The 12,171-nt window shown below is 45.7% G+C and overlaps 1 protein-coding gene across 1 annotated transcript in view; it reads right to left on the bottom strand.

Moving 5' to 3' along the window:
• Nucleotides 1–12,171, bottom strand: part of P3H3 (prolyl 3-hydroxylase 3) — a 68,323-nt gene that overhangs the window by 27,070 nt on the left and 29,082 nt on the right. Inside the window, exons 9-11 of the mRNA XM_073595374.1 lie at nt 10,098–10,222; nt 9,867–9,962; nt 3,357–3,504 (exon numbers count right to left, since the gene is read on the bottom strand). Of these exons, the coding sequence (XP_073451475.1) occupies nt 3,357–3,504; nt 9,867–9,962; nt 10,098–10,222 (369 nt within the window). The remainder of the gene's footprint in view (nt 1–3,356; nt 3,505–9,866; nt 9,963–10,097; nt 10,223–12,171) is intronic.

Genomic DNA, 12,171 nt, shown 5'->3' on the forward strand with positions numbered 1-12,171 from the left:
TTCAGAATTTATAAAGAATGCAATAATAAATGTAAGGGTGCAATAAGGATGGCTAAGATAGAACATGAAAGACACATAGCGGAGGAGAGCAAAAAAAATCCCAAGAAATTCTTTAAGTATGTAAACAGTAAAAAAGGGAGGACAGACCATATTGGCCCCATAAAGAATGAGGAAGGACATCTGGTTACAAAGGATGGGGAGATGGCGAAGGTATTGAATTTATTCTTCTCCTCAGTCTTCACGAGTGAATCGGGGGGCTTCAGTAACCAAAACTGCAGTGTTTATCCTCAGGACACAACACAGGAAGCACCTCCATGGTTAACAGAGGACAGAATTAGAATTAGACTTGAGAAACTTAACATTAATAAATCACCGGGACCAGATGGCTTGCATCCGAGGGTACTTAGGGAACTCAGTCAGGTGATTGCCAGACCGTTGTTCCTAATTTTTACAGATAATCTACTGACTGGAATGGTAGCAGCTGATTGGAGAAAAGCCAATGTAGCACCAATATTTAAAAAGGGCCCAAAATACATCCCTGGGAATTACAGACCAGTTAGCCTAACATCAATAGTATGTAAACTCTTGGAGGGGATGATAAGGGACTATATACAAGATTTTAGTAATAAGAACGATATCATTAGCAGTAATCAGGATGGATTCATGAAGAATCGTTCTTGCCAAACCAATCTATTAACCTTCTATGAGGAGGTGAGTTGCCATCTAGATAAAGGAAGGCCCGTAGACGTGGTGTATCTGGATTTTGCAAAAGCATTTGACACAGTTCCCCATAAACGTTTACTGTACAAAATAAGGTGCGTTGGCATGGACCATAGGGTGAGTACATGGATTGAAAACTGGCTACAAGGGCGAGTTCAGAGGGTGGTGATAAATGGGGAGTACTCAGAATGGTCAGGGGTGGGTAGTGGGGTTCCCCAGGGTTCTGTGCTGGGACCAATCCTATTTAATTTGTTCATAAACGATCTGGAGGATGGGATAAACAGTTCCATCTCTGTATTTGCAGACGATACTAAGCTAAGCAGGGCAATAACTTCTCCGCAGGATGTGGAAATCTTGCAAAAAGACCTGAACAAATGAATGGGGGAGGGGCAACTACATGGCAAATGAGGTTCAATGTAGAAAAATGTAAAATAATGCATTTGGGTGGCAAAAATCTGAATGCAATCTATAGACTGGGGGGAGAACCTCTGGGGGGATCTAGGATGGAAAAGGACCTGGGGGTCCTAGTAGATGATAGGCTCAGCAATGACATGCAATGCCAAGCTGCTGCTAATAAAGCAAACAGAATATTGGCATTAAAAAGGGATCAACTCCAGAGATAAAACGATAATTCTCCCGCTCTACAAGACTCTGGTCCGGCCGCAGCTGGAGTATGCTGTCCAGTTCTGGGCACCAGTCCTCAGGAAGGATGTACTGGAAATGGAGCGACTACAAAGAAGGGAAACAAAGCTAATAAAGGGTCTGGAGGATCTTAGTTATGAGGAAAGGTTGTGAGCTCTGAACTTATTCTCTCTGGAGAAGAGACGCTTGAGAGGGGATATGATTTCATTGTATAAATACCGGACTGGTGACCCCACAATATATAAATACCGGACTGGTGACCCCACAATATACAAATACCGGACTGGTGACCCCACAATATACAAATACCGGACTGGTGACCCCACAATATACAAATACCGGACTGGTGACCCCACAATATATAAATACTGTACTGGTGACCCCACAATATAGAAATACCGGACTGGTGACCCCACAATATACAAATACTGTACTGGTGACCCCACAATATACAAATACTGTACTGGTGACCCCACAATATACAAATACCGGACTGGTGACCCCACAATAGAGAAATACCGGACTGGTGACCCCACAATATATAAATACCGGACTGGTGACCCCACAATATATAAATACCGGACTGGTGACCCCACAATAGGGATAAAACTTTTTCGCAGAAGAGAGTTTAATAAATCTCGTGGCCACTCATTACAATTAGAAGAAAAGAGGTTTAACCTTAAACTACGTAGAGGGTTCTTTACTGTAAGAGCGGCAAGGATGTGGAATTCCCTTCCACAGGCGGTGGTCTCAGCGGGGAGCATTGATAGCTTCAAGAAACTATTAGATAATCACCTGAATGACCGCAATATACAGAGATATACAATGTAATACTGACACATAATCACACACATAGGTTGGACTTGATGGACTTGTGTCTTTTTTTAACCTCACCTTCTATGTAACTATGTAACAAGTGTGTCTTGTCTACAGTCAAGCATGGTGGTGGGAGTGTCATGGTCTGGGGATACATGAGTGCTGCCGGCACTGGGGGGCTACAGATCATTGAGGGAACCATGAATGCCAACATGTACTGTGACCTACTGAAGCAGAGCATGATCCCCTCCCTTCAGAGACTGGACCGCAGGGCAGTATTCCAACATGATAACCACCCCAAACACACCTCCAAGACCACCACTGCCTTGCTAAAGAAGCTGAGGGTAAAGGTGATGGACTGGCCAAGCATGTCTCCAGACCTAAACCCTATTGATCATCTGTGGGACATCCTCAAACGGAAGTTGGAGGAGCGCAAGGTCTCTAACATCCACCAGCTCTGTGATGTCATCATGGAGGAGGGGAAGAGGACTCCAGTGACAACCTGTGAAGCTCTGGTGACCTCCATGTCCAAGAGGGTTAAGGCAGTGCTGGAAAATAATGGTGGCCACACAAAATATTGACACTTTGGGCCCAATTTGGAGATTTTTACTTAGGGGTGTACTGACTTTTGTTGCCAGTGGTTTAGACATTAATGGCTGTGTGTTGAGTTATTTTGAGGGGACAGCAAATTTACACTGTTATACAAGCTGTACACTCACTACTTTACATTGTAGACAAGTGTCATTTCTTCAGTGTTGTCACATGAAAAGATAGAAGAAAATATTTACACAAATGTCACTGAGGGGTGTACTTACTTTTGTGAGATACTGTATTTGGCACACTGAAGGTTTTGCAAGATATTTATATTTCACTTTTAAGCATTTTATCTCTCATCCATGTTACTCATTCATGTTTGTATGTAAATTTCACCTTAAGCTACTGAGGTTTGTACACAACAGTAAAGAGGTCCTAAAATTCCTCCAATCCCGTCTAATCCCATTATAATAAACCAGAGCTGAAAAAATCCCAGATGTCAGCTGACCATTAAAACATTAAAGCCAATGTCCAACTTTTTTTGAGACTTTTCTGCTGCGAAACGTTCCCTCATTTCTGATTGGTACTTGTTGGCTGACACACTGACCCGCCCTGTAACCTGTATACAATGCAGCTGTATTTACCTTCAATGGCCGTCCGACACACCAGCTGAGTGTAGGAGAAATGCAGAGGGTTCTTTTCAAAATACGACTGCGCCAGGACGCGAGCTCGCTCCCCGGCATAATAGAAAAGGTGCGCCCGGGTGGTGTCCACCGCTCCCGCCGACGCCATCTAGACCCAAACATAACAATACAATAATATGCAAACAGGTTCATACACCGAACGCACCATAGTATGAGACAATATACAATACAATACAATATATATATATATATATATATATACACTGAGCGCACCATAGTATGAGACAATATACAATACAATATATATATATATATATATACACTGAGCGCACCATAGTATGAGACAATATACAATATATATATATATATATATATATACACTGAGCGCACCATAGTATGAGACAATATACAATATATATATATATATATATATATATATATATATATATATATATATATATACACTGAGCGCACCATAGTATGAGACAATATACTATATATATATACACTGAGCGCACCATAGTATGAGACAATATACAATATATATATATATATATATATACACTGAGCGCACCATAGTATGAGACAATATACAATATATATATATATATACACCGAGCGCACCATAGTATGAGACAATATACAATATATATATATATATATATATATACACTGAGCGCACCATAGTATGAGACAATATACAATATATATATATATATATACACCGAGCGCACCATAGTATTAAACAATATACAATATATATATATATATATATACACTGAGCGCACCATAGTATGAGACAATATACAATTTATATATATATATATATATATACACTGAGCGCACCATAGTATGAGACAATATACAATATATATATATATATATATACACCGAGCGCACCATAGTATTAAACAATATACAATATATATATATATATATATATATATACACTGAGCGCACCATAGTATGAGACAATATACAATATATATATATATATACACCGAGCGCACCATAGTATGAGACAATATACAATATATATATATATATATATATACACTGAGCGCACCATAGTATGAGACAATATACAATATATATATATATATATACACCGAGCGCACCATAGTATTAAACAATATACAATATATATATATATATATATACACTGAGCGCACCATAGTATGAGACAATATACAATTTATATATATATATATATATATACACTGAGCGCACCATAGTATGAGACAATATACAATATATATATATATATATATACACCGAGCGCACCATAGTATTAAACAATATACAATATATATATATATATATACACTGAGCGCACCATAGTATGAGACAATATACAATACAATATATATATATATATATACACTGAGCGCACCATAGTATGAGACAATATACAATTTATATATATATACACTGAGCCCCTATTTATCATGAGTTGAACGCAAAGATCTACGACTTTTTCTATGTACACAAAAGGCCGATTTCTCTGAAATATTGTTCACAAATCTGTCTCAATCTGTGTCAGTGAGCACTTCTCCTTTCCCAAGATAATCCGTCCACCTCACAGGTGTGCCATATCAAGATGCTGATTAGACAGGATGATTATTGCACAGGTGTGCCTCAGTCTGGCCACAATAAGAAGTGCAGTTTTATCACACAGCAGAATGCCGCAGATGTCACGAGTTCTGAGGGATCGTGCAATTGGGATGAATGAATGAATGAATGGAGTGACTTGTATAGCGCTACCTATGCGAACTGAATCGACTCAGGACGCTTTTTGCTGCCGGTGTTCATCTGCGGCATAGCACGGTCCTTCACCCCATGGGGTCCCGATGCGCTTACAAACACATACAACATACACATATTTGGCCAATTTTTTTTTTCTACAGGATCTAATTAACCTCCCAGCATGTCTTTGTAGTGTGGGAGGAAACCGGAGTACCCGGAGGAAACCCACGCAGGGAGAACATGCAAACTCCAGGCAGGTGGTGTCATGGTCGGGATTTGAACCAGCGACACTATTGCTGCTAGGTGAAAGTGCTACCCACTACACCACTGTGCTGCCCACAAATGCTGACTGCAGGAATTTCCACCAGAGCTGTTGCCCTTGAATTGAATGTTCATTTCTCTACCATATGTTGTCTCCAAAGGGGTTTCTGAGAATTTGGCGGCACATCCAACCGCAGACCACGTGTAACCACAGCAGCCCAGGACCTTCACATCCAGCATCCTCACCTCCAAGATCATCTGAGACCCGGACAGCTGCTGCAACAATTTGTTTGCATAACCAAAGAATTTCTGCACAAACTTTCAGAAACCGTCTCAGGGAAGATCATCTGCTGGTCGTCCTCATCGGGGTCTCCACCTGACTGCACTTCATCCTCATTACCCGACATGAGGGGCAAACGCTCACATTGGATGGTATCCGGCACTTTGGAGAGGTGTTCTCTCTTCACGGATGAATCCCGTTTTTCACTGTACAGGGCAGATGGCAGACAGCGTGTATGGCGTGGTGTGGGTGAGCGGTTTGCATGTCATAGTTGTGGAGGGAGTGGCCCATGCTGGGGGTGGAGTTATGGTATGGGCAGGCATATGGACAATGAACACAGGTGCATTTTATGGATGGAGATACCATGACGAGATCCTGAGGCCCATTGTTGTGCCATTCATCCACGACCATCACCTCATGGTGCGGCATGATAATCCACGGTCCTGTGGTGCGGCATGATAATGCACGGTCCCGTGGTGCAGCATGATAATCCACGGTCCCGTCGTGCAGCATGATAATGCACGGCTCTGTGGTGCAGCATGATAATCCACGGTCCCGTCGTGCAGCATGATAATGCACGGCTCTGTGGTGCAGCATGATAATCCACGGTCCCGTCGTGCAGCATGATAATGCACGGCTCCGTGGTGTGGCATGATAATGCACGGCTCTGTGGTGCAGCATGATAATCCACGGTCCCGTCGTGCGGCATGATAATGCACGGCTCCGTGGTGTGGCATGATAATGCACGGCTCTGTGGTGCAGCATGATAATGCACGGTCCCGTCGTGCAGCATGATAATCCACGGTCCCGTCGTGCAGCATGATAATGCACGGCTCTGTGGTGCAGCATGATAATCCACGGTCCCGTCGTGCGGCATGATAATGCACGGCTCTGTGGTGTGGCATGATAATGCACGGCTCTGTGGTGCAGCATGATAATGCACGGCTCTGTGGTGTGGCATGATAATGCACGGCTCTGTGGTGCAGCATGATAATGCACGGCCCCGTGGTGCGGCATGATAATGCACGGCTCTGTGGTGCAGCATGATAATGCACGGCTCTGTGGTGCAGCATGATAATGCACGGTCCCGTCGTGCGGCATGATAATGCAGGGCTCTGTGGTGTACGGATCTGTACACAATTCCCGGAAGCTGAGAACATCCCGGTTCTTGCATGGCCAGCACACTCACCGGACATGTCACCCATTGGGCGTGTTTGGGATCCTCTGGATCGGCGGATATGACAGCGAGTTCCAGTTCCTGCCAATATCCAACAACTTGACACATCGATCAAAGAGGAATGGACCAACATTTCACCGGCCACAATCAATAGCCCGATCAACTCTATGCCAAGGAGATGTGCTGCACTGTGTGAGGCCAATGGGGGTCACTCCAGATACTGATTGGTTTTCGGACCCCCCCCCCCCAGTACAGTATAACTGCACATTTTAGAGGGGCCTTTTTTTGTGGCCAGACTAAGGCACACCTGTGAAATAATCATCCTGTCTAATCAGCATCTTGATATGCAACTCCTGTGAGGTGGACGGATTATCTCGGCAAAGGAGAAGTGCTCACCGACACAGATTTAGCCCTGGTTCACATTGATGCTACTTTAAAATCGCGCTACTTCACTTGAAGTCACAAGGTCAGCGATTTCAGGTGCTTCTTGATAGACATCTGTGTGGATTTATATACAAGTCTACTGAAGTCACACCTGAAATCAGCAAAAGTAGTGCAGGAACTATTTTTGCAAATCGGTGCGGCATCGCACAATCAGTGTCGCACCGTTCCAACGGTGCCATTGCCTCCAATGGGCTGCGACTTGTCATGTGATTTCATCGCTCAAATCGCTCCAATGTGAACCTCGGCTTAGACAGATTTCTGAACAATATTTGAGAGAAATCGGCATTTTGTGTACATAGAAAAAGTCGGAGATCTTTGTGTTCAGCTCATGATAAATAGAGGAAAATACAAAAGTGTTGTGTTTATAATTTTACTTTGTGTATATATAAGTAATATTACTGAAAAACACTCTGTATAAATACATTTTATATCCATATATTATATACACAACAATATGAATATATCATAATGACATTAAGTCAGTTTGAAAGAAGACACAAGTCCATCTAGTTCAGCCAATAAAACCAAAAATACAATACAATACAACACAATACAATACAATACAACACAATACAATACAATACAACACAATATAATATAATATAATACAATATAATACAATATAATACAATAGTCTACAAGACACCAAAATGTCTCAACTGCTGGTGCTAAAAAAACAAAATGATATATATGAGCTCTTCTGCTGATCTTGTTCCTGTGATAATCATGTTATGTCCATGGCCACCACTCCCATTCTTCATGGACACCACAACAGTGAGATGCCATATTTACCAACTCTGTTCCCAGCCACCCGGAGGTTTTGGGTGTTTTTGACCAACTTCCTGTGTTCCACCTGCTCCTGATACATTCCCCATAATATTAATTAAATTAAACACCCAGCAGGGATGGTGGGAACCCCTCATAATGGGCACAGCGGGTGTACAGACCCCAGAACTCAGCACAGGGATGGTGAGAACCCCTCATAATGGGCACAGCGGGTGTACAGACCCGGGAACTCAGCACAGGGATGGTGAGAACCCCTCATAATGGGCACAGCGGGTGTACAGACCCGGGAACTCAGCACAGGGATGGTGAGAACCCCTCATAATGGGCACAGCGGGTGTACAGACCCAGGAACTCAGCACAGGGATGGTGAGAACCCCTCATAATGGACACAGCGGGTGTACAGACCCGGGAACTCAGCACAGGGATGGTGAGAACCCCTCATAATGGGCACAGCGGGTGTACAGACCCGGGAACTCAGCACAGGGATGGTGGGAACCCCTCATAATGGGCACAGCGGGTGTACAGACCCGGGAACTCAGCACAGGGATGGTGAGAACCCCTCATAATGGGCACAGCGGGTGTACAGACCCGGGAACTCAGCACAGGGATGGTGGGAACCCCTCATAATGGGCACAGCGGGTGTACAGACCCAAGAACTCAGCACAGGGATGGTGGGAACCCCTCATAATGGGCACAGCGGGTGTACAGACCTGGGAACTCAGCACAGGGATGGTGAGAACCCCTCATAATGGGCACAGGGGGTGTACAGACCCGGGAACTCAGCACAGGGATGGTGGGAACCTCTCATAATGGGCACAGCGGGTGTACAGACCCGGGAACTCAGCACAGGGATGGTGAGAACCTCTCATAATGGGCACAGCGGGTGTACAGACCCGGGAACTCAGCACAGGGATGGTGGGAACCCCTCATAATGGGCACAGCGGGTGTACAGACCCGGGAACTCAGCACAGGGATGGTGAGAACCCCTCATAATGGGCACAGCGGGTGTACAGACCCGGGAACTCAACACAGGGATGGTGAGAACCCCTCATAATGGGCACAGCGGGTGTACAGACCCGAGAACTCAGCACAGGGATGGTGGGAACCCCTCATAATGGGCACAGCGGGTGTACAGACCCGGGAACTCAGCACAGGGATGGTGGGAACCCCTCATAATGGGCACAGCGGGTGTACAGACCCGGGAACTCAGCACAGGGATGGTGGGAACCCCTCATAATGGGCACAGCGGGTGTACAGACCCAAGAACTCAGCACAGGGATGGTGGGAACCCCTCATAATGGGCACAGCGGGTGTACAGACCTGGGAACTCAGCACAGGGATGGTGAGAACCCCTCATAATGGGCACAGGGGGTGTACAGACCCGGGAACTCAGCACAGGGATGGTGGGAACCTCTCATAATGGGCACAGCGGGTGTACAGACCCGGGAACTCAGCACAGGGATGGTGAGAACCCCTCATAATGGGCACAGCGGGTGTACAGACCCGGGAACTCAGCACAGGGATGGTGAGAACCTCTCATAATGGGCACAGCGGGTGTACAGACCCGGGAACTCAGCACAGGGATGGTGGGAACCCCTCATAATGGGCACAGTGGGTGTACAGACCCGGGAACTCAGCACAGGGATGGTGAGAACCCCTCATAATGGGCACAGTGGGTGTACAGACCCGGGAACTCAGCACAGGGATGGGGGGAACCCCTCATAAGTGTCCCTTTAAAGCACAAAACATTTCCCCATAGATAGGCTTTATATCACACTGTAGCTCCTCTGTGTTTAGTAGCATGCAGTGTGCTAACCTCTATCGCTCGAAGTACAGTCAGGGCCTGGAACTTCTCTCGAGGGGTGTGAGATGACCGTCTAGCTTTGAACCCATCTCCTGAGGCTTCAGCTTCCTGATAGGAGAAAATGGATGCAGAGAAAAAGTAGAAAATATTATAGACATATCTCTTTCCACACTAAGCCATGTCCAACCCCTCCCAATCCTCCATTTTGTACCTTTCAAGGTACACCCGTATTTCTCCACTCACCTGAACTAGACTGAGCAGAGACTCACACTCATCCTTACTGAGGACCCCATCCAGAGTCACCCGGACGGTTCCATTCATCTGTCTTGGGGTAAGTGTGACAGATACCTCCTCATAGGGCAGATCTCCTGGGGGGAGAAAGAGCAGTGTCAGATGAACATATCGACATGGCCTCCATACTAGGACTCAAGAGGCCCTTCACCATATGCCCATCACTTACCACTGTGGAAACAGGTTTTCCTTCATATGACCACTAAAACATAATAATGAGCCAACAAAGGCTCTATATGACATAATAAGACTGAAAAGCCTGGCTGGAAAATCAACAGGAGCAATAAAGGACCAAACCAATTTCTTACAAAAAACGAGGTAACACCTAAGACCTCTGTAATCCTCCGCTCCAGCTTGTAGATTCTCTCCTTTCTGAGACTGATCCTTCCAAAGGGTAAAATCAACTTTAGAAGACCAATTCCTTGGTTCATCTTAAAGACTAAAACTAATTGGTGGGGAAACTACTTAACTTTGTTTCCAGTTTTGGAACTCAGCCCTAGAACCAGTAGACAGCCAGACCTCCATAATAGGACTCAAAAGGAGTAGAAAAAATAATCCCATGATTAAGGCTGGGCTGATCCCAGGAACCAAGGCTTAACCAGTCCCAGGAACCAAGGCTGGTCCCAGCCCAAGATCCAAGGCTGGGCCAGGAACCAAGGCTGGGCCAGTCCCAGGAACCAAGGCTGGGCCATTTCAAGGAACCAAGGCTGGGCCATTTCAAGGAACCAAGGCTGGGCCAGTTCAAGGAACCAAGGCTGGGCCAATCCCAGGAACAAGGCTGAGCCAGTCCCATGAACCAAGGCTGGGCCAGTCCCAGCAACCATGGCTGGGCCAGTCCCGGAAACCATGCCTGGGCCAAGGCCAAGGCCAAGCCCAGGAACAAAAGCTGGGCCAGTCACAGGAACCAAGGCTGGGCAAGTCACAGGAACCAAGGCTAGGCCAGTCACAGGAACCATGGCTGGGCCAGTCACAGGAACCATGGCTGGGCCAGTCACAGCAACCAAGGCTGGGCCAATCTAAGGAGCCAAGGCTGGGTCAGTCCCAAGAACCAAGGCTGGGCCAGTCACAAGAACCAAGGCTGGGCCAATCACAAGAACCAAGGCTGGGTCAGTCCCAGGAACCAAGGCTGGGCCAATCCCAGGAACCAAGGCTGGGCCAGTCCCAGGAACCAAGGCTGGGTCAGTCCCAAGAACCAAGGCTGGGCCAGTCCCAGGAACCAAGGCTGGGTCAGTCCCAAGAACCAAGGCTGGGCCAGTCACAAGAACCAAGGCTGGGCCAGTCACAAGAACCAAGGCTGGGTCAGTCCCAGGAACCAAGGCTGGGCCAATCCCAGGAACCAAGGCTGGGCCAGTCCCAGGAACCAAGGCTGGGCCAGTCCCAGGAACCAAGGCTGGGCCAATCCTAGGAACCAAGGCTGGGCCAATCCCAGGAACCAAGGCTGGGCCAATCTAAGGAACTAAGACTGGGCTAGTCCCAGGAACCAAGGCTGGGACAGTCCCAGGAACCTAAATCCAACCTGATGGGGGCCTTTCACTTTAAAAGTAAAACCTGCCCACATTTTAGTCCAAGAGCAAATTTTTTTTTTTTCTTTTTTTTTTTTATATACATAGAATGCTCGTCAGTACAACGTTTGGTACATATGGTTAGTCAACACATTAATACATTGGCAAATAAAAAAAGGATAGGGGGAGGAAATGTAAAAAGACCATTTGATGATTTGGACAAGTAGAAGGCACGCATATACCGAGGATTGGAAGTTACATTGAGGATTATGGAAGTAGATGGTAAGCAAAGCCAAAGAGTTGGACAACCTCTATTCAAGTGATCCTTCATAGGGAAGAGATTTGCCAATGAATGTGGGTAGGATTTGGTTTCGATGTCCCATTGATGGGAGAGGAGATTCCTTCAGGTTAGGAGAATTGACTTCTTAAAGGAGCATCATTCTTCAAGCCTAAGTGCATCCAAAATGGCAAACAGAAAAATCAGCACAAGGGACATGACCTAGGCTAAGTTCACACTTATGTGG

This window comes from Aquarana catesbeiana, linkage group LG08 (assembly GCF_042186555.1).
Source record: "Aquarana catesbeiana isolate 2022-GZ linkage group LG08, ASM4218655v1, whole genome shotgun sequence".
NCBI lineage: Eukaryota > Metazoa > Chordata > Amphibia > Anura > Ranidae > Aquarana > Aquarana catesbeiana.